Source organism: Pipistrellus hanaki (genome assembly GCF_964339955.1).
Source record: "Pipistrellus hanaki genome assembly, chromosome: 3".
Classification (NCBI taxonomy): Eukaryota; Metazoa; Chordata; class Mammalia; order Chiroptera; family Vespertilionidae; genus Pipistrellus; species Pipistrellus hanaki.
This window is the reverse complement of record NC_140505.1, coordinates 143761264-143787331: the sequence shown is the minus strand read 5'-3', so window position 1 is coordinate 143787331 and position 26068 is coordinate 143761264. Positions and strand designations below refer to the sequence as shown.

General features: G+C 57.9%; 1 protein-coding gene across 5 annotated transcripts in view; it reads left to right on the top strand.

Moving 5' to 3' along the window:
* The first annotated feature begins 546 nt into the window (after positions 1-546).
* Positions 547-26068, top strand: part of ASIC1 (acid sensing ion channel subunit 1) — a 41494-nt gene continuing 15972 nt past the window's right edge. The window contains exons 1-12 of one of the 5 annotated variants that reach the window (XM_084877415.1): positions 547-1077; positions 1873-2250; positions 2881-3076; positions 19792-19942; positions 20515-20642; positions 20930-21080; positions 21426-21482; positions 21902-22055; positions 22469-22560; positions 23048-23127; positions 23226-23330; positions 23474-25569. In XM_084877415.1, coding sequence (XP_084733541.1) covers positions 1889-2250; positions 2881-3076; positions 19792-19942; positions 20515-20642; positions 20930-21080; positions 21426-21482; positions 21902-22055; positions 22469-22560; positions 23048-23127; positions 23226-23330; positions 23474-23578 — 1581 coding nt within the window. In that variant the 5' untranslated portion in view covers positions 547-1077; positions 1873-1888 and the 3' untranslated portion in view covers positions 23579-25569. Of the gene's footprint in view, positions 1078-1872; positions 2251-2880; positions 3077-9824; positions 9913-16357; positions 17504-19791; positions 19943-20514; positions 20643-20929; positions 21081-21348; positions 21483-21901; positions 22056-22468; positions 22561-23047; positions 23128-23225; positions 23331-23473; positions 25570-26068 lie in introns of those variants that run through there. The other 4 variants (XM_084877416.1, XR_014794464.1, XM_084877414.1 and 1 more) reach the window with 4 other exon arrangements.

The following is a 26068-nucleotide window of genomic DNA, read 5'->3' as shown; positions in this document are numbered from 1 at the left end:
TGTTTCTTGACTTCGGTCCAAATTCCCTTGATCTCTGCCTATGTCTCCTTCCTTCTCTCTGCTCCTTCTTTAGAGGTGGCATTGAGGGGTTGCAACTATGCTCCCCAAAGCTATAAGGATGGGGCTTGGGTGGCCAAAGCTGTGTGTTTGTTTATATATGTGCATGTTGTGTGCATGTCACATGAACATGGGGATAGGCACAGAGGAATATGTGTAAGCTCCTGAGTGCCTGCCCTGCGGGTCAGGCCTGGGATGTGTGGGTGTGAGCGGTGTGTTGTGACTCTGGTCTGGATGTGTGCCTGTGTCTCCACACCGGCAAGTGCTTGAATCAGTCAAGTGTGACTCGGGATGTGTGTGTGTGTGTATGTGTGTGTGTGTGTGTGTGTGTGTGTGTGCGCGCGCGCGCGCACGCACATGTGTGCCACCACAGGAGGCAGCAGCAAGAGGCAGGAGCATCGATCCGAAGGAGACGGAGCGGGGAGGGGGACGCTGGTGGCAGACACCCTCCCTCCCTCCCGCGAGCACGCGCGCGCGCGCACACACACACACCACACACCACATACACCACGCACACACACACACACACACACACAGTCACACACACCGTAGGGCCTCGCAGAAAGGGACTGGCCGGGAAGAGGGGACGAGGCGGCCGGGAGCCCCGGGTCTCGGTCCCAGGTCCGGGGGCCTGGCGCGCGCCCAGCGCGGAGACACCCTCGCAGACACTCGTAGGCGCGCACGCGCGCCCTCTCCCCTCCCCCTCGCCGCTCCTCCGCCGCCTCCCGGCCGGACAGACGATGGATCCCTGCAGATCCCGGCGCTGAGAGCACCGCGCACCGCGCACCCCGCACCGCGCCGAGCCCGGCGGACGGAGCCAAGGCGGGCGGGCGGGCGAGCGAGTGCGCGCGGGCGGGCGGACCGGGCTGGGCCGGGCCGAGCGGGCCGCTCCCTGCAGGGCTCTGCGCGGTGCCGCGGCGGCCGGCTCCCGCCCCGGGCCATGCGCCCCTCCGCGGCTCGGCGCTGAGCCCGCGTCCGGCCCCGAACCCCAGGATCGCCGGGTTCCCGAAGCCCCTCAAGGTGGGTCTCTGATCCCCCTGCCTTTGGCTGAGGAAGCCAGGACTTTGCTCCCCTCTCGCTTTCCCCAGCTCCCGGGGCGGCGTGGTGGATGGGGAGGGGGGCGGGGGCCGAATGGGGGCTCTGGCTGCATGGAGAAGCTGGGCTGGAGGAGTGGGGGTGTTGCGTCCGGGGCGCGGACAGCTCGCTGTCTTAGGGAACCCTCCCCCCCATGTATCCACCGCGGGCGGCCCTCCCCCTCCCCAAACGTACACACATAGAGCCTGCGGGTTAGGAGAACTAGAGGCGTCTGCAGGTGAGCGCTCAGCCTGGACTGCTACCCACCGCCCTGGGGGGTTTCCGGCCCGGGGTTAGCTCAGGAAGGAGTGGGGGGAGGCCACCCCTGGGGACACCCTTGACCAGGAGCTCCTGACCCGGGTTCAGCCCATCTGAGGGAGTCTTCATCTCCAAGATGGGGTGGACATTCCTGTCCCAGAGTGACCCCACATCTGGAGGGAACTCCGGTGCCTGCCTGTGGGAACACTGGGACTTCCCTCTCGCCCTCGGATGACTGTGCCTGCTGTCTCCCCTGCCTGGGAAGCTTCTCTGGGAGAGCATTCTCCTGGCCTGAGCTGATCCCCAGCCCCTGCCTGTGGAGGAACCCCCTGCTGGGGGTATGTTCCTGGGCCGGCCAGCTCTGGGCCAGCCCCTCAGGGAGCCTGCTGTGACCTCTGGGGATGGGAACTTCAGATGCACGCCTTTGAAGGGACCCTTTATGTACTTTCACCCCAGGATAATGCCTCCCTCCCCTCCCCTCAGGATCCCCTGGGCCAGGATGGAACTGAAGGCTGAGGAGGAAGAGGTGGGTGGAGTCCAGCCGGTGAGCATCCAGGCCTTCGCCAGCAGCTCCACGCTGCACGGCCTGGCCCACATCTTCTCCTATGAGCGGCTGTCGCTGAAGCGGGCACTCTGGGCCCTGTGCTTCCTGGGCTCGCTGGCTGTGCTGCTGTGCGTGTGCACGGAGCGTGTGCAGTACTACTTCAACTACCACCACGTCACCAAGCTTGACGAGGTGGCTGCCTCCCAGCTCACCTTCCCTGCCATCACGCTGTGCAACCTCAACGAGTTCCGTTTTAGCCAAGTCTCCAAGAATGACCTGTACCACGCTGGGGAGCTCCTGGCTCTGCTCAACAACAGGTGGGTGGCTCTCCCCCATCCCCCAGCCCGGCTCCTGGAGTTGCATGCACCCCAGCTCCCAGGCACCCAGTCCCTAACCCCATGAAACCCAGACAACCTCCGCCTCCCGTCCCCATCCAGCCTGCCACTCACTGCAAAGGAATCGGGGTACTGCTGAGCACTCAATTAAGGGCACCCCATCTCTGATCACAGCATAGTCCAGACCAGCCCTGCCCCCACCCGGCCTGGGCTGTAAGACATCACCACCCTCTTTGAAGTGACCCTTCCCCCACCTTCCTGCCGCCATGTCTTGATCTTCTCACTTAGGGGATGGGGACAGGTCATCTTTAACAGGTAGGGACTATGAAAGCCATGGCTCCAGCTTTGATCTCTCTGTCCCCCCACCCTCACCGCTGTGCTGAGATGCCCAGCCCCCAGGCAGCCACTACAGAGCCTTCTGCCTTCTCAGATCCTGTGGGGCAGGTCCTCTGGACACGCCCTGCTCTCTTCTATGCCTGTGCCCAGACCTACCCACAGGGCTGGATGCTGCCCTCCCCCCACCCCCTGGAGGTTGGGTTGACACTGGAGGCCACACAGAGGCAGGAACGGAAAATCATGCTGATCCATGCGCGGCTCGCCCCTGGGCCCCAGGTATGAGATACCGGACACGCAGATGGCCGATGAGAAGCAGCTGGAGATACTGCAGGACAAGGCCAACTTCCGCAGCTTCAAGCCCAAGCCCTTCAACATGCGCGAGTTCTATGACCGTGCGGGGCACGACATCCGAGACATGCTGCTCTCCTGCCAGTTCCGGGGGGAGGTGTGCAGCGCGGAAGACTTCAAGGTGGTGAGTGAGTCCCCTGGGGCGGTGGAGTGTGCGGAGTGTGAGTCAGCTCAGCCGGCCCCGGAGGAGGAGACTGGGAGCAGGCAGTCCTGTCATCCTGCTGGCTCCGCTGGGAGAGGACGCTGTGTGTCCCTGGGGCTCGCGGGGTTTTGTCCAGCATGGGGTGCATTTGTTCTGAGAGAGTGCTGGAGCCTCAGCCTTGTGTCCATTATGCGCCACAACGCACAACACGCACAGGCACACGCACAGCCTGGCATGGCCTTGACCCCATCAAGCTCGCCTTCTGTGCCACAGGTGTCAGCGCTGGGGGCTAGGGGCTGAGGACGATCCCCTGGGAGCTGGAAAGAAATGCAGACTTTACCAACCCCACCTCCTGATTCAGAATCTGCATTTTAACAAGATCCCTGGGTGACTTGAATTCAAGTCTGAGACGCACTGTGAAACATGAAAAGCAAGGGAAGCTTTCTGTTAAATAGCCAGATAGGTCATTCTCTCCGTGTCACCCCACACACACACACTCTCTCTCTCTCTCACACACACACACACACACACTCACACACTCACACACACACACGCACACACTCCACATACACTGGACGTGCACTGTCCAGTTGGGTTACCCCCTTGCCACCAAGAGCCACAGAGCCACACGGTCTGAGGAAGGAGAGATGTTTGGGCTACCCAGTCATGGCTGCACAGCAAGCTTCCTTTGCTTCTTAGAATGGAGATGCCCCATGGGTGGGCTGCCTTAGAGCCAGCATCCCAGAGAGGGTTAGGGGCACTCTCTGTCCCGGGTGATGCTAAGCAAGTCATACAGGTTCCTGAGGGCATAGCACCAGAAAGAGGCTGGAAAGGGACCAGAGGGCCCGGAGCCGTGTCTGAAAAATAACACTGAATGAGAGGGCGGTGCTGGGACTCCTTCAGAATGCTTTCTAGACCCCTGCCATATTATCCCCGGACAAACAGCCATATTATCTCTGTTTTATGAATGCACAAACTGAGAGGGAGAGTGAGCTGGTTAGTTACAGATTCAGGATTAGAACGTGTCTCCGTAAGTCCCAATGCAGTGCGCTCTTTTTGTTAACACTGCTGACCCTGGAGCCAGCGTATCTACTTCCAATTCTGGCCACTGCCCTTTGAAAACCCAGCCTCCCCTAGGAGCCCCTTGCTCTCCATGCCGGCCCCCACTTCTCCACTCTCAGAACCTCCCTCTCTCCCTGCCCGTTCTCTTCCCTCCTTGCTTGCTTCCTCCCAGCGATATGGGAGCATGAACCGCATTTGTTTGTGTAGAAAGGTTGAGCCTGTAGAAAGGTCGTGCTTGTTTTTTCTTGCTGAGGTTACACAAGACTTCCCAATTTTTTAATTAAATTAAGTTTTTTTAAAAAAAAATATGTGGGTTTTTTTTATTTTAGAGAAAAAGGAAGAGAGAGAGAGAGAACATCGATCTGTCGATAGGCTGCCTCCTGCAGCCCCCTTCCAGAGACAGGGCAATTGGCCCTGCACTGCAGGCCTGTGTCCTAACCCGGAGTCCAATCGGAGTCCTCCGGAGCCTGGGTCAATGCTCGGTACTGAGCCACACCCACCAGGCGGCCTTCCCAATCGTTTAAAGCCCCGCTCTACAGGCTGGTTTTACGAGCCCTTGTTGTCCTGCCAGACAAAAGTTACAGGATCACACGATTTGCTGAGGCAAGCTGATGGGGAGCTTAATGTGAGGCAAGAACCACTCTTCCCTCCTTCCCTTCCTCAAAACAGGGGAGTCCTGGCTTCCCCGGAGCCTTCCCCTCAGGGCTCCAGGCTCACTGTGCTCCCAAGAGAACAGAGCTGTTGGCGAAGGTGAAGGTGAAAGCCGAAGCCTTGCTCCCAGCACACCAGCAGAAGGGAGCACCAAGAATGAGAACACCACCCCTCTGTGGATGGCTTGTGTGCTGGGGGAGGGAGGGAAGGTGCTAAGGTATAAGATGAGGGTACAGATGGTCCATAGAGAGCGTTCCATTGCTCCATTCATTTCTCATGTCCAGAAAGATTCCAAGTGGTGATGCTAAGGCATGTTTTGGTTTATGGAAATGAAATTTCTGAAATGTGATCATTCTATTTTGTCTGAGGGGACAATTCTAATTATCAGATGGAGATATGCCTGGTTCAGAAAATCCTGGAGTAATCCGAGTTCTTCCTTTTGCTGGGAAAGAGATAGAGGCCAGGAGCTTGTAGGCACTTCTTGGTCTGGGTTGTCAGGCAAGACCAGGTGTTTGCTGTTTCTGAGCCCTTATCAAAGAAGACCTGACCCTTAATCTGGCTGAACCCAAACCCCTCAGCCCCTTCTTCTACCCTCTCTGGTTGACCCCACTGCCGGATCCTTTCCATGTCAGGAACTCCACCCCGTCTGCCCATGGGGGTGCGCCTAATGGAGGGGACCCATGTTGTGAGTCCATGTCTGACATCTCCCTGGTGGAGCGGGTCTGGCACTCCTCCAGCTCCCTGGTTCTAAGGGATGCAGACCCTCCTGGCCTGATGCTCTGCTCCACTCTCTCACTCTGTTTGTCTCTCTTTCCTTCTCTTTGTTAGTCCTCATTAGAGAAAGTGGAAAGGAAGGAGGGAGGGGGAGAAAGAGAAACATCGATGAGAGAGAGAAAGAGACATAGATTGGTTACCTCCCACACGTGTTCCTACTGGTGCCAGGGATCAAATGTGCAACCCAGGTATGCGCCTTTGACAGGGAATCAAACCCTGGACTCCTCTGTGGGTGTGCAGGCTGTTGTTCTAACCACTGAACAACACTAGCCAGGACTCTACCTTCTCCCTTCTCTCCTGGTCTCATAGTGAACAGCTGCCTTTTCATCCTTGCCAGCCCCTGCCAGACCAAAAGGGGTGTATCTACCCACTAGGCCGATGTGACACTGACAGAAAACATCTGTATCGGGTTAGAGCTTAGGGGAGACACCTCTACCACCTCAAGAGCGGAGATTTTTTTCTTTCTTTTTTTAAAATTTTATATATATATATATATATATATATATATATATATATATATATATATATATATATTATGGTCTCACATAATTATCCTTATTCCCCCATTCCCATCCCAAACCCATCCCTAGATATGCCCCCTGCCCCAAGAGCAGAGATTCTTAACTGGAGGGTCCAAGCCCTGGCTCACAGTGTCTGCAAAGTACAGTGTGCATGGAAACCAGGTGAACTCCTTTGCAGGTTTCAAAGGGTAACCCTCATCCAACCTGTAAGAGGTTGTATGTGAGGGTGTGTGTGTGTGAGGCTGTGTGAGGGTCTGTGTGACTGTGTCTGAGGGTGTGTGAGGGTGTGTGTGAGGGTCTGTGAGGGTGTATGTGAGGGTCTGTGAGGGTGTGGGAGGGTGTGTGTGAGTATCTGTGAGGGTGTGTGTGAGGGTCTGTGAGGGTGTGTGAGGGTGTGTGTGAGTATCTGTGAAGGTGTGTGTGAAGGTGTGTGAGGGTGTGTGTGAGGGTCTGTGAGGGACTGTGTGAGGGTCTGTGAGGGACTGTGTGAAGGTCTGTGAGGGGCTGTGTGAGGGTGTGTGGGGGGCTGTGTGAGGGTCTGTGAGGGTGTGTGTGAGGGACTGTGAGGGTGTGTGAGGGACTGTGTGAGGGTGTGTGTGAGGGTCTGTGAGGGACTGTGTGAGGGTGTGTGTGAGTATCTGTGAAGGTGTGTGTGAAGGTGTGTGAGGGTGTGTGTGAGGGTCTGTGAGGGACTGTGTGAGGGTCTGTGAGGGACTGTGTGAGGGTGTGTGTGAGTATCTGTGAAGGTGTGTGTGAAGGTGTGTGAGGGTGTGTGTGAGGGTCTGTGAGGGACTGTGTGAGGGTCTGTGAGGGACTGTGTGAGGGTGTGTGTGAGGGTCTGTGAGGGACTGTGTGAGTGTGTGTGTGAGTATCTGTGAGGGTGTGTGTGAGGGTCTGTGAGGGACTGTGTGAGGGTGTGTGTGAGTATCTGTGAGGGTGTGTGTGAGGGTCTGTGAGGGTGTGTGTGAGTGTCTGTGAGGGTCTGTGAGGATCTTTGAGGGTGTGTGTGAGGGTCTGTGAGGGTGTGTGTGAGGGTGTGTGAGGGTGTGTGAGGGTCTTTGAGGGACTGTGTGAGGGTGTGTGAGGGTCTGTGAGGGTCTGTAAGGGTGTGTGTGAGGGTCTGTGAGGGTGTGTGAGGGACTGTGTGAGGGTCTGTGAGGGTGTGTGTGAGGGTCTGTGAGGGTGTGTGAGGGACTGTGTGAGGGTGTGTGTGAGGGTGTGTGTGAGGGTCTGTGAGGGTCTGTGAGGGACTGTGTGAGGGTCTGTGAGGGTCTGTGAGGGACTGTGTGAGGGTCTGTGAGGGTGTGTGTGAGGGTGTGTGTGAGGGTCTGTGAGGGTGTGTGAGGGACTGTGTGAGGGTCTGTGAGGGTCTGTGAGGGACTGTGTGAGGGTCTGTGAGGGTCTGTGAGGGTGTGTGAGGGACTGTGAGGCTGTGTGAGGGTGTGTGTGAGGGTGTGTGTGAGGGTCTGTGAGGGTGTGTGAGGGACTGTGTGAGGGTCTGTGAGGGTCTGTGAGGGACTGTGTGAGGGTCTGTGAGGGTGTGTGAGGGACTGTGTTAGGGTCTGCGAGGGTCTGTGAGGGTGTGTGAGGGACTGTGTGAGGGTCTGTGAGGGTCTGTGAGGGACTGTGTGAGGGTCTGTGAGGATGTGTCTGTTCGGGGGCCATGGGAAGGCATACTCTCAAACATCCTAGCTCAACCTCCGGGGACAGACTGGTGGTCACAGAGTGTTTGGCAGGTCCATCCCCCGCTGCGCTGAGTCCGCTTGGGGGAGTGGGGTGACAATGGGAAACATGGGCTAAATCGGGAGGAACAGGCTGGAAGCTCTGAGACTGAAGGGCAGAGGGCTGTGGGGAGACATCCCCAGCAGCTGGGTGGGCCTCAGGAGCTCTCTCCTGAGCCACCAAAAGAGCAACCAGAGGCCCGCCCACAGGACTCTGCCCTGGCCACCTCCTCCCTTAGTGGTGGGGTGCTTGGTTGCCAGGGCAACAAGGGCTCCTCTCTCCCACCCCACCTTGATGCCACCAAGGCCAAGGCAAGGCAGGGGTCCCCTGGAGGAGGTCTGGGGGCGCAGCTGTCTGGCAGTGTCTGGGTTGGGCTGAGGGAGTGAGCACAGTCGCAGCTGGTGCCAGCCTCCAGCTGCACCTTATCTGTCCCTGGCATTGGGAGCGGCAATGTGGCTGGAATGCTGAACAGCACCGAGGGGAGGGGGCTGGCAGATGGTTGCCCAGTCTGCCCTATGCCACCCCCTTCGCCAGCTGAGACCCAGAGCCTCTGCCTGGGGGAGAGAAACGGAATTCATTGCTGAACCTTAGAATAGAAGGAAAGGGAGGGCAGAGACTGGAAATCCTAGGGGGATAGTATGCTCCCTCAGGAGGGACTGGAATCCATGAGGGGTCCCTGAGGGGTCCCCAGGACTCTGGAAGAGGCAGGAATCCCCGAGAGGAGAGGTGGACAGAAGAGGATGTTCACAGAAATCCCCAGGGTTCTGGAGGACAGGAATGCCCTGGAGCACCTATGGGGGTGAGATGCTGGTACAAGGGGGGGTGGAGGTGGGTGATTTGGGGACCCAGAGGGGAGGGAGAAGTCCTCTCCCAGCAAGCAGAGCTGGATCACAGGGCCCAGGGAGAGCCAGGACTAGCAGGGAGCTACCTTATCCCCAGGGTTGGCTCTGCCCCTTCGCCATACCCCTCACACTCACACCCCCAGCCCTCAGCAGCGCAGACAGACCAGGAGTCTGGGGAGGGCCCACCCTCACTACCTGGGTCTCTCCCTCCAGCTAGGTAGGGAGTGGAGGGGCTGCCGAGGGGGAAGGCTGCCACACACACAGAGAAAGGGGGTGCCGTGGGCAACTCCACCTGGAGGCCTGGTGGTCTTTATGGTGAAAGGGGCTCATGCACGGATTGCAGAGGGAGAGGAGAGCCTGGAACGGAGAGGTTAACTTCGGAGGAGAGGCACTCCGGACCTAGAGGTTCTTGGAACTTCCTCCAGCCTTATCCTCCCCTTATCCTCCCCTTGGCTCCTTCCTCCCTGAGAAGAGAGAGTACAGCCAGTTGCAAGAATCCAGGGACCCTAGATTGGAGGGTCTTTCTCTCTCTCTCTCTCTCTCTCTCTCTCTCTCTCTCTCTCTCTCTCTCTCTCTCTCCCTACATTTACACATCCCCTTGGCTGATTTAGTTTCCTCTCTCACCTCTACCCTCCCCTAGCATTTCTGACTCCACCCCTCTCCCAGACTATTGTCAGCTAAGAGGCTGCTCCAAGATAATTGATCTCCTGGCTCTGGCTAAAGTAATAGGGAATTGATGTGCGTTACTGAGTGCCTCTGGGGGCAGAGCAGGAAGGGGGCGGGGAGCCGCACCTCCCAGCTCCTTTCTCCTGCCCCAGCCTCTGGGCGACTGCAAGGTGTGGCCCTGAGGCCCCAGGTGCGAGTCCGGGGATCCCGGTGAGGGCAACGGTTCTGTGGCGGGTGGCAGTTGCTTCTGAGCATGATTCAACTTTGTGGAAGACAGTTCTAATTCTGGGGGCTGGTGAGGGAGGCTGGATATTAGGCAGGAGGTGTGTCCGTCTCCACCTGATTTATTCTTGTGGCAGAGCCCCTTCTGAGTGCCAGGCTGAAGCTGGGTGGTGAACAGGCAGAGCCTGGCCCTGCCCTCAGGGAGCTTAGAGGGAAGGGCCGTGCCAGGGCAGGCTCAGAGCTGAGCGGTGGGCAGCACTGACAGAAGCCTTGGGAACAAGGAGTAACGCAAGGCTCCTCGACATCGAGGTGGCGTCCTTCACTCTCCCAGCCCAGCTCAGCTATGGAGAAACTCCAGGTCAGAACACGTGGCTTCTCCCCACGCCAGCCCAGCTCGTGGCCAGCCCAGTCCTCCCCAGCAAGGGTCATTCTCGCCTTTGCCGGCCCCTTAGGCACAAGCCTTCCCTCGCTGTGTGTCTGAGGTGGCTGCTCCAGGAGCCTCTGCCCTCTGAGTGAGAGCCTTCCGGTCAGGACCTTTGCCTGGGATTCTGGGAGGCAAACTGGGAAGCAGACTGCAAGAATGAGACGTGGTACCTAGTTTGGGCGGAGGGTGAGGCCGGGTATTGGCATTCCTGGGCTATGCTTTGGGAATAGTTTCATAGGCTCCGTTTCGGAGCTGCTGGGGCCGATCCCCTGCAGACTGTGAAGTTATTCTTTGCCGAGGGGCAGCCCCTCCTGCAGCCTTCGGACGCTGGCTGAGCCCACGCCGCCATGGAGAACGGATGTGCGGCACCGACTGTCTTGGGCACATGGAACAGACCTCTTCCTCAGGGAAAAATTTTAAATGAGAATGAAACTACTGTGTATTCACCTTGAGGGCAAGTTCCCTTAACGAACTACAAGACAGAGACTGCTACCCCAGGCAGTCCCAAGGCAGAGGGAGGGCAACTTGTGATTTCTCTGAACTCCAGAGTTCTTGGAAAGAAAATCCTTTCCGCCCCTCTCTTCTGCGTCCTCTCAATGCCTCTGACAGGCCTGGGGCCTGGGAGGTTGGGCTGTGTAGCTGCGTGTGTGTGCGTGTGCATGTGCATGTGCGTGCGTGCGTGTGTGTGTGTGTGTGTGTGTCCAATTGGTGTGTCACATCATCGTGCCAGCCTGGGAACGTCCCCAGGGGAGAGACTGCTGCAGTGGCTTTGACCATGGACAGCAGCCAACTCAGGCCCCCCGCCTGTGTGCCCCAAGTGTGCAAGCACACATGTGCCCCTCAGTGTGCATGACTGAGTGGGAGACTATGGCTGTAGATTAGTGTGAAGTGGGTATGTGTGGAGGCATGCAGCTCACTTTGTGTGGCTGTGGGAGGGAGCTTGTGTGTGGAAAACCTCTGGTTGCATGCAGAGCACATATCAGCAAAATTAATCATCTCTTCCCGTCTCACGTTGCAATGAAATTTTAGCTCATGCGACCCTCATAAAGCTGGGAGGCAGGAACATTTTAATCCCTTCCTTTGAAAGATGAGGAAACTGAGGCTCCGAGGTATTCGGTGCTTGCTCCAGGTCATGCAGCCAGTAGATGACAGAGTAGGGCCTTGACTTCAGATCTTCTAAGTCCAGGTTCTTTGTGTGTGAGAGGGTGGTGTGTGGTGAAGAGTGCTCTAGGCAACTCTGCTGTGCCCCCTCTGGGGAGAAGCTGTGCAGTGCCTCTGGCCTCAAGTTGAGCACACCAAATATATATATATATATATAATTATTGATTTTAAAGAGGAAGGGAGAGGGAGAAAGAGATAGAAACATCAATGATGAGAGAGAATCATTGATTGGCCGCCTCCTGCACGTCTCTCACTGCAGATCGAGCCCACAACCTGGGCATGTGCCCTGACCGGGAATCGAACTGGTGACCTCTTGGTTCCTGGGTTGACGCTCAACCGCTGAGCTACACCCAGCTGGGCGAGCACACCAAGTCTTTTGATTCCTCTGCCTTTCCCCTGCTCCCTTTGACCAAGTCCAGCCTTAGAGGAGCCCACCGCTGCTCTCCTCAGGCAGCTCCAGGAGGAAGTCACACAGAGACCAGCTTGGAAGCGCAGTGTGTTCATGACCAACACCCTCAAATGGGCTGCAGCACTGCCTGGCAACCCCCTGCGTTTTCCTGGTCAACCTGCTCTCCCCAGTGATTACTGCAAACTTCTAGACGCTTCTCAAATAGCCACCTTCCTGCCCCCTCTCACCTCCAGCGGATGACCTTGGCTCCCGCTTCACCGAGATGATGGAAGCCTCTGACAAGGTCTCCTGCTCTCTCTGGGAACCAGCCCCCGAGGGGAGCATCCGTCTTATCTAGGCTGAACTCTCCACCCGCTCTTTCCCTCTGCTCTCCTCCTCTCCAGCCAGGCTCTCCCTCTCCGGGGAACCTCCCCATTGACAGTGAAACATGCTTACGATTGATTCTCCCATCTTGAATTATATCGCTATGACACCAACGTTTACTGAGCACTTACTGTACGTCAGGCTGTAAGGTTAAGATAAAAACCAAAATACAGATGTCTGCACTCCACAGCCCCTTCTAACTCCCACACACGCTATGTCTCTGCTTCCTTTCACAGGCAACATTCTTAAAAGTGATGTATGCATTCCGCTGTCTTCATTTTTTCGTCTCTAACTCACTCTCCAACCCACTCCAGGCTGCCTCCCTCCTGCCCCAGCACTTCACCCAAATGGTTCTCGCTAAGTGACCCTCATGTTGCCAAATCCCCGCAAACATTTTTTTAAATCCTTGATCTCTCAATAACACTCAAAAAGGTTGACCATCACCTCTTTTTTTTTTTTTTTTCCAACTATTCTCTTTCCAGACAACCGTACTGTCTCAGCTTCCTCCTTTGCCTAGCCACTCCTGTCTCTCTGCCAGTTCATTCTCCTGTTGGACCATTAAAGGTTGGCACCACTCAGGTCTCAGCCCCAAGCCTTCCTCTTCTTTAAAATCACGAGGTGGTATGATTTAACGGTAGAACGATGAATTTTTCATTAGTATTTTTTGTTGTTGCTGTATCTTACAGTGTAATATTTTATATATTTCATTGGTGTGTATTTACAATACATTGGTTTAAACGTGTAAGACATTCCAGCACTCCAGGAAGTTCCTCCAGACCCTTCCCTAGTCAATGCTGCTGCATAAAAACTAACCTTTATTCTCACTGCTGTCAGTATAGAGACTGTCACCTGGTCTTGAACTTATACAGTGTATTCCCTCTTATGTCTGTCCCCCACCCCTTTATAATTGTGTCTGTGACATTCAGCGTCATTGCTGTGTGTTGTAGTAGTTCTTTTTCAGTGCTGTGTAGTATCTCATCATACAAATATACCACATTTTGTTTTTTAAAATGAGATTTTTAAATGTGTTTTATTGATTTTTTTTTTTACCAGAGAGGAAGAGAGAGGGATAGAGAGTTAGAAACATCGATGAGAGAGGAACATCGATCAGTTGCCTCTTGCACACCCCCTCCTGGGGATGTGCCCACAACCAAGGTGCATGCCCTTAACTGGAATTGAACCTGGGACCTTTCAGTCCACAGGCCGATGCTCTATCCACTGAGCCAAACCGGTTTTGGCTAAAATAAAATTTTTAAAAATTGATTTCAGAGACAGAAAGTGAGAGGGAGAGAGAAACATCAATGATGAGAGAAAGTCATTGACCGGCTGCCTCCTGCACACGCCTGGGTATGTGCCCTCACCTGGAATCAAACCCATGACCTCCTCATTCATAGATTGATGCTCAACCACTGAGCAACACTAGCCAGACATTCCTTCTTATTCTTTAGATTGCAATTCAAACATCACTTCTTCAGAGAGACCTTTCTTGATTACCTGTCTGGGTCAGATTCCTTATCATTCACCCTCATAATACCAGTTTTTCATAACTTATCATAGCTTTTCATTCATATTCATTTTTGTGATTTAAAAAAACTCATGTCGGCCTCCCCCGTTAGACAGTAAGCTCATTGACGGCAGAATCCCGGTCCTTTATCTGCTCTCCCTGTGTCCTCAGCACACGACCCTCAGGAAGTATATGGTGGGTAAATGAAAGGACAGAGAAGAAAGGGATTTGGAGAAGAAGAACTTAATTATAGTCTCAAGCCCTCTACTTGCTCTCCATGAGTCTGGAAGAGGTCACTATGCCTCAGTTTCCTCATTTGTCAAATGGGGGTGAAGTCGCTCAACCTGCTTGTTTCACTGGGTTGTTTAAGGATCCTGGGAGCTATCGTTTCAAAAGCATGAAACGTTCCACAGATGTGAGGGGTGGTTGGAGTTCAGAGAGATGTAGGGAGAGGCAGCACCCGCTGAGGGAGGGCTCACAGCTGAAGAGAGCCCGGCGTGGGAGCGGCCTGGGGAAGGGCCGCCTCGGTGGACAGAGCACTCAGAATGAGTGCTGCTCTGCCTGTGTGTCTGCCTGGCCCCCTCCCTGGGCCCTCTGTGTGTGCTTGGGGGTCTGTGTGTGCTGCTTGCCTCCCCTCCCATTATTATGAGACATTTGGATTTGTCTGCTGGAACGAGCTGAGATCGGAGAGGAAGTTAGAAGATGGACAAGGAAGAGCAGCTAGGGTGTGTGTTACATTTTGTTGTCCGTAAGAGGGCTGTGTGTCTATGTGTAGAAGTGTGTGGGTGTGCACACTGGGTCTTTGTAGTGGGGAAGACTGTCCAGCCATGTGTGCGTGCCCTTCTCCCGAGTGAGGCCTCCACGCTGGAAGCTCCCCCTGCCTTAGTTTCCTTCTTTTGGAAGTCCAATCTACTTCCCCTGCCAGGACATCTGAAGGCGGAGACACTGCCCTCTAGTGGGTGTGGAACATAGGGCTAGCCAAGCCTCAACCTAGGCTGCCCCTTCTCCAGCCCAAGGCTGGAGCCCACCTCTCACACCCAGCCTGAGGACACCCCAAGTCCCTCTCTGGCTGCCCAGCGTGTTCCCCGTCTTTCCTGGTTCCTGTTTCTCCACTTGGCCCTTGGGTCCTGCTCTTTCATGCCCATAGCCCCTGTGAGCATGCTGTTTACTATCCTGTCTGAAGGGCCTTGAGCAAAACGTGCCGTCTAGTCTGTTCCCTGGTGGGCACGGACTGTGCCCTGTGGAGTCAGGGAAGGCTGCGGGGAGGAGGTGACTTATGAGTAGGGTCTTGAAATATGAGTAGTGCTTCAGATGGAGTCCAGAGAAGGCATGGAACTAAGGATAAGCCTGGTGTGACTGCAGAATGGGGGAAGGGTGTGGTGGCTGGACGATGCACTGGGGTGAAGGGGTGGGGAGGATGGAAGGTAAATTGCAAAGGCCTGTGGGGTGGGGTTGACTTTTACCAAGAGGCACTAAGCGATGAGAGAAGTTCTTTAAGCAGGAGAATGGTCACAGCTACATAGCACGGACTGAAAATGGGGAGACACGGCAGGGGCAGGGATGGGGGTGGGGAGGAGACCATTGAAGGGCTGTTGTTTGGGCAAAGAGGAGGAGGCCAGTCTGAGGGCAGTGGCCTCAGGATGGAGAGGGGCCAGATCTCAGGCTGCTCTTCTCTGGGGCCTCTGTGTCCCTGGCAGCGAAGCCGAGGCTAAAGGTCCCACATCAGTCAGCTCTGCTGGGGCTTGGCACCCTGCCTTCCACAGCCAGCACACTCCGGGGTCTCTGCGTGCAAACGGAGGAGGGAGGGAGGAGGGAGCAAAGGGAGACGTGTGGGAGCTGGGAAGGAGGGGACAGGGGAGGGGAGGGAAGGGAACGAGGCCTGGGGCTGTGGGGCCGTTAAGGAGCAGTCAGTCCTGTCCGACCCCCAGGGCTCCTCCCCCCGGCCTGCAGAGGAAGGGTTAATGTGCGTCACCTCCCTCCCTCCCTTCCTCAGGTCACCTTCTAGGCCCTGGAGACTTGGCTGGTGGCTCAAGTTCCTCAACCAGTGGCCCTGAGTAATCAGAGCCCACAGAGGGGCCGGGGGCCTGGGGGAAGGGAATGAGAAATTGGGGACAACGGGGCCCTCAGAGACAGAGAGGCTGGGGGTGCCTGTGAGGCTGAGGGGTTTGGGGGTTACCCAGCTTGGTTCCCAACATGCCCCACCTGATCCAGGACCCCGTCTCGGCTCTGACCTCAGTTTCTCCCCCCACCAGAGGAGAATTCCTAGAACTCCTCTCCTGGGCTGAGGGGCGGTGGGCTGCCGGGAGGGGGAGGGCTGATCCATTAGGAAGCTTTTCAGCTGCGAGAGCTGGGGTCCCTCCCCCTCGTGCTGGGAACTGGCCATAAATGAGTCTGTGGTCACGGAGGGACCTGTGCTAATGGAACCTGGGCTGCCCCCCAAGCCACAGAGGGAACGGAAGAGGGGAAAGTGACCTAAGCCCAGCTCAGCAGCGGGGAGGGGAGGGTGCTGACCTGAAGCAGAGGTGGGTGAGGGGACTGAGCGGAGGAGAAACGGGGTCAGGGACTGGCTGGAGGGAAATTGGGAGTCGAGGGAGGGTGCTTGCAGGAGAATTAGGGGTTCAGGAAATAACTGAAAGTAAATTGGGGTCAGGACAGTGATTGAAGGGAAACGGAGACTCCAAAGGAATAAGGAGAAGAGAACGGGGGTAGAATGGTGTATTGGGAGAATTGGGGAGTCAACAAAATAATTGGGGGGATGTGAGTCAGGGGCCAGGGGGGATTAGAGGTCTGAGAGACTGCCAAGAGAGTGTGGGGGCTCAGATATGCCAGAGGCCTGGCTGGACAGAGGAGGAGATGAGGGAGAGGGCCCTGGATTGGGATGGGAAGGCTGAGGGGAAGGCTGAGGAACAGATTGGAGGACAAGAGGGAGCTTGAAAGTGTGTGTATGTGTGTGTGTGTGTGTGTGTGTGTGTGCAGGGACTTTTGCTGGCTTGGCAGAAAGAGCAAGGGACTATCTAGGTCCCGTCTCACCTGGAGAGGTGGCTACCAGAAGCCCCTAGGATTTTCCAAATTTCCATTCTGTCTTCAACCCTCTCCTTCCTGCTGGAGCTGCTGATAAAAAAAAAAGGGGGGGGGGGCGCGCCAGGTCCCCTCCCCTCCATCAGCCGCCCTTTCACTCTGCCTTCAATTATTCATGAGCCCAGACACCCGCCCTCCCGGCAGGGCAGGCCGGTCCTCGCTCCACGCCCCGCCCAGCTCGGCCACACTGCCACACGGGCCCGATGAGGAAGGTCGCGGCTGGGGCCAGCCCTCGGCGGAGACCTGGCCGGAGGGCCGGTGGCTGGCCCTGCCAGACCCTGCCGGGGACCGCCTCTCCCTCACCTTTCTCCTGCCAACCCCCTGGAGCCAGGAAGCCCCTGGTGAAGATGCCAATCCAGATCTTCTGCTCTGTGTCGTTCTCCTCTGGGAAGGAGGCCCCCGGGCCCTTGGGGGATGCTCAGGGTCCCCAGCAGCAGCAGCAGCAGCAGCGGGACAGCTCAGAGTCAGAAGAGGAGGAGGAAGAGAAGGAAGAGGAGGCACCCAGTAGGGAGGCCAGGGAGGGGGGTTTGCCCGAGGACTTGGTGGCCTTCGCCAGCAGCTGCACCCTCCACGGCGCCAACCGCATATTTGTGGAAGGGGGCCCGGGGCCGCGGCAGGCCCTGTGGGCAGTGGCCTTTGTCCTGGCGCTGGGGGCCTTCCTGTGCCAGGTAGGGGACCGAGTGGCCTATTACCTCAGCTACCCTCACGTGACTCTGCTGGACGAGGTGGCCTCCTCGGAGCTGGCCTTCCCGGCCGTCACCCTCTGCAACACCAACGCCGTGCGGCTGTCCCAGCTCAGCTACCCCGACCTGCTCTACCTGGCCCCGATGCTGGGCATGGACGAGAGCGACGACCCCGGGGTGCCCCTGGCGCCCCCGGGGCCTGAGGCCTTCTCTGGGGAGCCTTTTAACCTGCACCGCTTCTACAACCGCTCCTGCCACCGGCTGGAGGACATGCTGCTCTATTGCTCCTACTGTGGGGGGCCCTGCGGCCCCCACAACTTCTCCGTGGTGAGTGGAGACCCGGGCCCGGCGGGCGCCCCGAGCGTGTCTGCCGTGGCTCACCCTGACCCTCTGGGGCTGGGGCCGGCGGGCCCTGCTCCTCCCCCGCCTCACCTGGACCCCCCCACCCCCTGGGGATGTCCCAGAGAGGCCCGGCCAGGCTCTCCCAGGAGCCCCTGAGTCTGAGCTGGCTTTCTGATCTCAGTGCCGCTCTTCCTGTTAAAATATTAAACTATATCATGCTCGTCGGTAATTAGCTGCTGCCCAGCAGGTGGGTGCCTGGGCCAGGCGGTGACAATTCTGACTGGCATCCCTGGGCTGGAGCGGGGGCAGGTGCTTCTGGAGGTGGGAGAGCGTGGGAGGGAGGCGGAGCCCTCATCTCCACCCCGCCACCCCCTCCCCTGCAGCTCCCATGGCGGGGGCTTCACTGCATCCTCCCTGGTGTTCCTATGTTCCTCCTACAGTGTGTGCGTGCGTTTGTGCGTGTGTATGTGTGTGTGCACGCATGTGCGGTGCACATGTTACTCTGAGGGAGGATAACAGGCCTCCTTTAAATCCTCCCCTCCCCCCTCCCCGCACCCCCAGCTCCAAGTGGCCAGGGACCCTCTTCTCGGGGAAGCCCTCATTGGGAGAATCAACCTCCTTGCCACTCTGGAGTCCAAGGCCTTTCCTGCGGAGGAAACCCATCTTTCCCCCAGTTCAGCTTCCAGTTCTGTCTGACCAGGAGCCAGGCACCACGCCCTCCCTCCCCTCCCCCCCCCCCCTCGGTCTCCAACCCCCTTCCCAGTGCAGGAGCAGGTGGGTGCCATCATGGCGGTGCCTCACAGTGTGGCTGCAGACAGCCGGGTCCGCTGGGCCTCAGACGGGCCGGGACATCTAGCAGCACCTGACGAGGAGGGGACCCACTGGGCTCCTTCCTCTGAACCCAAGGGTAGAGCAGACACTTCTCACCCAGGACCACAAGATGGCAGCAGCAGTCCGCCGGCCCGCAGCCCAGCTCCGAGCCAGGGCCAGGCCGGACCAGCGCGCCAAGCCCTGGGCGCCCCTCACATGCCCAGAGGAGGTGTGTGTCCAGCCTGGAACCTGAATGCCACGGAGCCCTGTAGCGGGCTGGGCGGCTAGGAGCTGTCAGAGTTCTCTCTCCACCTCGTCTTGGGACCTGGCTCCCCAAATGGGGGGGCAGCATGTTTTCTTTTCGGGGGGGGGGGGGGGAGGAGCTGCTCTAGGAAGGCGGGAGGGGGCAGGGACTCTGCTCCGAGGGGCCCCTCTGCCCCTGCCGCTCCGGTCCGGCCAGACACCTGGTCTCTCTCGGTCTCTGGGCTGAGCCTGTGCTCACCTGTGACTCGTGTTTGTGGGAACCCAGGGCGTTCAGGGAAGCTGGGGAGACAGGGCCGTAGAGATTTGGCTCACTTCCTTCTGGCCTGGGGCTGGTGACCCTCCACTAAGGGCTGCTCTTGGGGGTCTGTCTGGAAGCCCTGACAGTCCTGGCATTGCCAAACGTGCCAGGCCCTGGCTGCCCGGCGCCCGGCGCTGAGAGAGGTGCTGCTGGTGTGGTGAGCCCGGTCCCTGGCACGGCAGCTGGGCTCACTTTCGGGCTCTGGCGATGATGGGACAGTGATGAGCGCGGGGGCTGGTGGGTGGAGGACACTGAAAAGCTGCACTTGGTTCGGAGGCGGGTCCTGGGGAGAGGGCCCCGCAGACGCTGGGATGGAACCACGGGTAAGGCGGCGGTGGGATCTGCTGTTGGAGGGTCTGCGTCAGGGCCCCCGCAGGAGTGGGATGGCCGCTCGGAGAGTTCAACTGGAAAGATGTAACGAGGCCTGTTCACGGGGCGCTGAACAGAGTTAAGGAAACCAACAAGGGGCCCGAGGCGCCGGCAGGAGTGGCCATTGTCCCGCCAGCCGAGGGAGCACAGGCGGCCGGGCTGGGCAGGGGTCAGGCAGGGTTGTCACCGAGGGTCAGCCACCGCCAGAACTCTCAGCGACGTGAGGGGCAGAGAGGAGAGGTGCCCATCCCTCCCTCCTTCTGCCCCCTGACCCTTTACTGATGCCACCCATTGGCCAGACCCACCCGGAAGCCTATCCAGGTAGCAAAGGAGCCCCACGGGCTCAGCTCTGGTGCACACGGCGGGCACAGGAGGCAGAGTGGGTGCGAACAAAGGCGAACGGCGAACGGGCTGCAAGGAGGGGCCGGTCCTGAAGGCACTGCCATTCCAGCAGCTGGGCAGTCGGGGACAGCCAGGCCGGGCAGGGGGCGGGCAGGGCTCTCAGGCTCTTCACCCGCCTCCCTCCCCCCAGGTCTTCACCCGGTACGGAAAGTGCTACACGTTCAACTCCGGCCGAGACGGGCGTCCGCCGCTGAAGACCATGAAGGGTGGAACGGGCAACGGACTGGAGATCATGCTGGACATACAGCAGGACGAGTACCTGCCTGTGTGGGGGGAGACCGGTATGTCACCCCGCAGGGGCCCCTCCCCGCGGCTCCAGGCCTCCGCCTCTGCCAGGGGACTCCTGGGTCTCCTGTGGGGCCTGAGGCGGGCCCCGGACTCCTCTCCCCCCCACCTCCCTCCCGGCATCTCCCCGTCTCCTTCTCCGATGCCACCTGCCTGACTGCCACACTCACATTCCTCCGGCTCCCCCTTCCTGGCTCAGTTGCTCTCCAAGGTAACCAGCCATCCCTCTCCATCAGCGGCTGCCACTCGCTCTATAAATAACTCCCTCTCTCGGGCTGCCTCTTGTCTGTCTGGTCTCAGGGGCCTTGGGGCAGAGAGAGGTGGGGGAGAAGGGAGGGGAGGAGGGGGAGAAATGGAGAGCATCTGAGAGAGCGTTGGAAGCACCAGTGTGCAGAGCCGGAGCCAGGGGTCACCGGGGCAGCCCGGGGCTGGTGAACCCCGAAGGCAGCTCGGGATGGGCTGGGGTCCCCTAAACGGCCCCTCCTCCGGCTCCAGCGTGTGCTGTGCTTGTTCCCCCGAGAGGCAGGATGCCCCAGCTTCTCAGCACCCTCCCCCCTCGTTCCCTTAGACGAGACGTCCTTCGAAGCTGGCATCAAAGTGCAGATCCACAGTCAGGACGAGCCTCCCTTCATCGACCAGCTGGGCTTCGGTGTGGCCCCGGGGTTCCAGACCTTTGTGGCCTGCCAGGAGCAGAGGGTGAGGGCTGCAGGAGGACGGGCCTGGGGCGGGGTGTACAGGGCGGAGCTGGGGGCCGTCACCAACAGGAGGGGCGGAGGAGCGAGAGCCTGGGTGGCCATCTGGCCAGTGAGAAGCACGAATGAGCTGAGACATGGGGATGCTCTCTAACCTCGAAGACGCTCAGACGCGGTGGAGGGAGCGGGGCAGGGTGCAGAGTTCTGAGTCCTGTTAGAGAACCCATCATGGTGACGGGAGGGGCGGGGGAGATGTCTCCACACCCTCCAGCTCCCCGGCTCTCCCAGCAGCTCATCTACCTGCCCCCGCCCTGGGGCACCTGCAAAGCTGTTACCATGGACTCGGATTTCTTCGACTCCTACAGCATCACCGCCTGCCGCATCGACTGTGAGACCCGCTACCTGGTGGAGAACTGTAACTGCCGCATGGTGCACATGCCAGGTGGGCCCCAAAGCGCCCAGCGCAGCCCTGGCCCCTCGGCTCACCGGCTCCCACCACCACGCGAGGAAGACCAGCTGGCTCCTCCCGCCCCACGTCCAGCCCCCATCCTCATGGAGGAGACGGCCGTCCATTCCCACGTGCCTCGGCTCTGTATTGCCTGCCTGTCCCCATAGAGGCGGGTGGGAAGGGTCCAGGAGGAGTGGACTGCGGGGTGGGTCACCTTCCGGACAGACGGGGTGGTAGCTAGTCCCACCCTCTCCTCTTCCAGCTTCTAGACCTTGTCACAACCACTGTCTCGGAGCCCTTCCGTATTCATCCTACGCCACTGCCTTTTCTCCTCTGCAGGGGACGCCCCGTACTGCACTCCGGAGCAGTACAAGGAGTGTGCGGATCCCGCTCTGGGTGAGCGACCCTGCCCTGGGGCATCCTGGGGGACGGGGGGAGGGGCTGCCAGCCATAGGCTCTGGGGTTTCAGACCAAGCTCCCACACACTTCCAATCACTCCTGGATCAAGCTTCACCTGAAAGCTCCCGTGTCTGGCTTTAGCAAGGCTGGGGACTTAACTCTAAAGGCCCCCGTGAAAGATGGACCAGGGTCACCTGGGAGGGGCCCTCACTCTCTCTCCTCAGCGGCTCAGGTCTCTGAGGGAACGAGAGATAGGACTAGGAAATACCCCGGGAGGCTGGTGAGGGAGGGCACAGGGCCGAGGTGAGGGAAGAGGAGGGGGCTCGGGTTCCTTGGGCAAGGCCAGGATGTGCGTGTGGGGAGGTGCTGGCAGGAAGGCACCACTCAACTGGCGCCTCTCACCTGGCTGGGCACAGACTTCCTGGTGGAGAAGGACCAGGAGTACTGTGTGTGTGAAATGCCCTGCAATCTGACCCGCTATGCCAAGGAGCTGTCCATGGTCAAGATCCCCAGCAAAGCATCCGCCAAATACCTGGCCAAGAAGTTCAACAAGTCTGAGCAGTACATAGGGTAAGGGCGCTGGCTCTGCAGGGCGGGGCTCTTGGGCTGGGCCTGGGAGGGGTGTCAGTGGGCTCGGGTGGGGGGCCAGCGGACAGGAGGGAGTTGAATCTGGGGTGAGAAAAGATCAAGCCAGAACAAGCAGGGAAAGTGCCTCTCTCTCCTTCCTCCTCACCTCATCCTCTGTTGTCATTCTCCTTGCTGTGCCTGGGATCGCCTCCCACTTGCTAGTGTATGGAGCATCCTTTTGTATATGCCATCCCATTTAATCCTCACAGCAACCCCGACGGGCAGGTATCCCCATCAGCATCTCATTCGATGGACGTGGAGACGGAGACTCAGAGGATAACTTAGGAAAGTTACCTAGCTAGTCAGGGACAGAGATGTGACTTGAACCTAGGTCTCCTCTCCTAACCCCTCTGCAGGGAGAACATCCTGGTGCTGGACATTTTCTTTGAAGTCCTCAACTATGAGACCATTGAACAGAAGAAGGCCTATGAGATTGCAGGGCTCCTGGGTGAGCTGCTGATGGCACCTGTCCCCTTCCCACGTCACCCTCCCGCCCAAAGCGGGCTGCTCACCTCTGTCCTCAACCATCTCCGGGGCCTTTCCCCAAATGTTGTTGCCTTGGTATGTGGTGGCGGGAGGGGGCTGAGCCTTCTCTTAGGGCAAATAGGAAGAGACAGGCCTGGTCGTGGATAGGGAACTATTTCATACACCCTTGGACATTTGCCTAGAGAATAAGAGTGTTGGGGTATTTTATAAACAATTTTTTTTTCTGAATAACACCTATGCATTTTAAGAAAAGTAGAAAAAAACAAAAACACACAACACAGAAAGGCATGGAGGAGAAAATAACCCCACCCTCCATCAGAATCACTCTGTGCTCCTTCTGGGCAAAGGCTATCTATCCTTCCGCAATTTTGACTTGCCTGCTCTGTCCCAGCGGGCTCTGCCGCTCCCATGGTGTCTTGACCCTACTGACCTCCCTGTGCCCCCTGCAGGTGACATTGGGGGCCAGATGGGGCTGTTCATTGGCGCCAGCATCCTCACGGTGCTGGAGCTCTTTGACTACGCCTATGAGGTAAGCGACGGGGAGGGTGTGTCAGGCAGGGGCCACGTCAGGTGCGGAGTGGGGTTCCAGGCCACCCACACACCCACTCCCCACCCCACGTGTCCCAGGTCATTAAGCACAGGTTGTGCAGACGAGGGAAGTGCCAGAAGGAGGCCAAAAGGAGCAGCGCAGACAAGGGAGTGGCCCTCAGCCTGGATGACGTCAAAAGACACGTGAGGGAGCCAGCGATGGGTGCCCCCCTCCAGTCCCTTCCCCATCACCCTTGGACCACCCCTTGCTACCTTTCCTCCTTTGCCTCCCCACGCCCCAGTACCATCTGCCAATGATCGGTCCCTGTCTTGTACCATTCCTCCAGAACCCCTGTGAGAGCCTGCGGGGCCATCCTGCCGGGATGACGTATGCTGCCAACATCCTACCTCACCACCCAGCGCGAGGCACTTTTGAGGACTTTACCTGCTGAGCCCTGCAGGCCACCGTACCAAAGGCCTAGATGAGGAGGGCTAGAAGAGCAAGGGGGCCCTCAGGTGCCCCCCCACATCTGCCCTGGGGACACCCTCCCCCTCCCAAGGCAGCCCCCCACTCCTGGGCAGCCCTTTCCTCTTGTCTGTGGTGAGGAAGGAGTCTTGACCATAGAGTACTCTCCCTGACTCTACCCTATTCTTTTTATTTTTAACAAAACTAATCTAAAAAAGAAACTAAAAAAAGAGAGAACTGGGCAAGTGACCTCAGGCTGCCCCTCTCTGCTCCAAGCTGCCTCCCCCAGCTCCCAGCCTGAACTCTGTCTGTCTGGCTGTCTGTCATCTGAGTGTCCACACTTACATTCTGCTGCCACCAGTCACCAAAGCCCCCTCTTAGTGGAGGGTGGGGGGGAGTGGAGGGGATCATTCAGATCTGGAATTTGGCCCTAAACCAGAGAATGTACCTTGAAGGGGAGGGATAGTGGGGGGGGGGGGGGCTTCCCAGCCTTAAGAGACCCTCTCAGCCCAGTGACCACCTCCCAGCCCCAAGTCTCCAAGTAGGAACTAAGCCCCGGCCCCCGCCCCCACACATACACCGTGTGAGTCACTAGGGAGGTGGGGTAAGGACCCCCTGAAGAAATGGAGATGGGGGCAAGATGTGGCCCTGGTGCTGTAGGCCACATCCTGATACCTACAAGGCCACCCCCACCCAGAGCTGCAGGACAGAAACCCAGGAGGCAGCCTCCTCTCTGTCCCACAAAAGATCCAGCTGGTTGGCTTCCAGCTCAGGGAGAGGGGCACTGGTCCCGCTCCCGGGGGGCCCCCCCGCAGACGGCCACATCCATAAATTTTCTTATGGAATTCTCCCAAGTCCTCTTTCCCAACTTCATTTGCTTCTCTCGACAACCTCATCCGCATTTTCTATTTCTATATGATACAGACTCTATATTGCTATATCTCTGTATATACTCTCCCCTAACTCTGTCTGTCTCTGCCCCCGCCTTCCCCTCTTGTCTCCAAGAACCACCCTCCCCCGCCCCCCCAAGTGCCCCTTCCCATGTCTCTGCCCCCTCCCTGGTCTCTGAATGCCTTCACCTGTATAAAGAGTTGGACTCTCTCCCCCGGTGTCTGTACTGTGTACACACATCCCTCTGAGAAGCACAAGGAGACGACACGCGCATTGTAACCTTCGCACTGTCTCGGCGGCGACATAAAGGAAGCTGTGAATCACAAGCTCTGCCTCTTTCTGGCCTCCTCCTCTCCCCCTCACCGGGGCATTCTGTCCTCCCTGGAGCCTTAACGTTCCCTCCCCTGCTCCTCCCACCCCAGCGTCCTCTGCAAGGCTGCCCGTGGCCTCTCCCACGGGAAGGAAGGGATACAGAGACAGCCCCCACCCAAGGGAGGGAGACCTGCTGTGCACACAGAGCCAAGGGCTCCAAAGAGAGAGCGAGCTGTGGGCCAGTGACTGCTTTGATGGAGCAGTGGGGTGCTGACAGGCAGAGCTGAGGCCTTCCCTCAGTGGCCTTTCCCTCCTTCTGGGGCCCAGTCCCCTTTCCTCGTCCGATACCCAAACCCATCACTTGTATTTCCTGGTGCGGTATGGTTTGGTAGTGGGAGGAAAGAGAGGGGAAGTTGAGCGCTGTTCCTACCTTAAAGAGAAAGTGAGTTTGACAGAGGGCCTGCTGGGCCCCTTCCACTAGGCGGTCCTCCCAGGTCAGGGCCCTGCCTCTTCCCAGGCCTTCTCTGCCCAGCAATCTCTTGGTCTCCAACCCCAGAACAGGACCTGTGGCCGGTCACCTGCGCATTGACCTGGAGCTGGAGGGTGAGGCTTTAGGATCTTTGGGAAGTTTAGTTCCTAGTAATTCCTTAGAGAGCAGATCTCTCCAGAGGGAAGCAGGAGCAAGGCCTGGGGTGTGTGCACGGGATGGAGAACAGCAGGCAGGGCTATGGGTGACGCATGCCTCTGGTCTAATAAACTGGGTTTCAACCACTCCTCGTCAGTGTCTTCTTCTCTTATTGGAATAGCATTTAAGCCTTCCCATTGAGTTTCTAATCTTTCCAAAAATCGGGACTTTTTTAAAACGCCTCGGGACGCGGGAAAAATTGTTGAAAGTTGGGACTGTCCCGCCAAAAGTTGGACGATCTGGTCACCTTAGCCTAGAGCTAAGCTTGATTTAGGGCCAAACAGTCAGGGGAGGAATAAGGAGGCTTGAGCAAGGAGACCCGCATCCTCCTGGAATGAGACTGGCTGGCCATCACACCAGGAATGGTTTGAACCACTGGACAGGGAAAGAGGGCGGGGTCTAAGGCAACAGAGAACCCTGAAGAGAAGTCCTTGCACAAAGGATGCTTTGAAGAGGAGGCAGAGTCAAATTTTAAAATAAACTTAAAATTTGGAAGCAGGTTAGGTTGAAAGCCAGGGAATTCGTTGGGTTGACGTTCTAATGAGGTTGTTATTGAGGCACCTTTTCTGTGCAATGAGCCACAGGTAA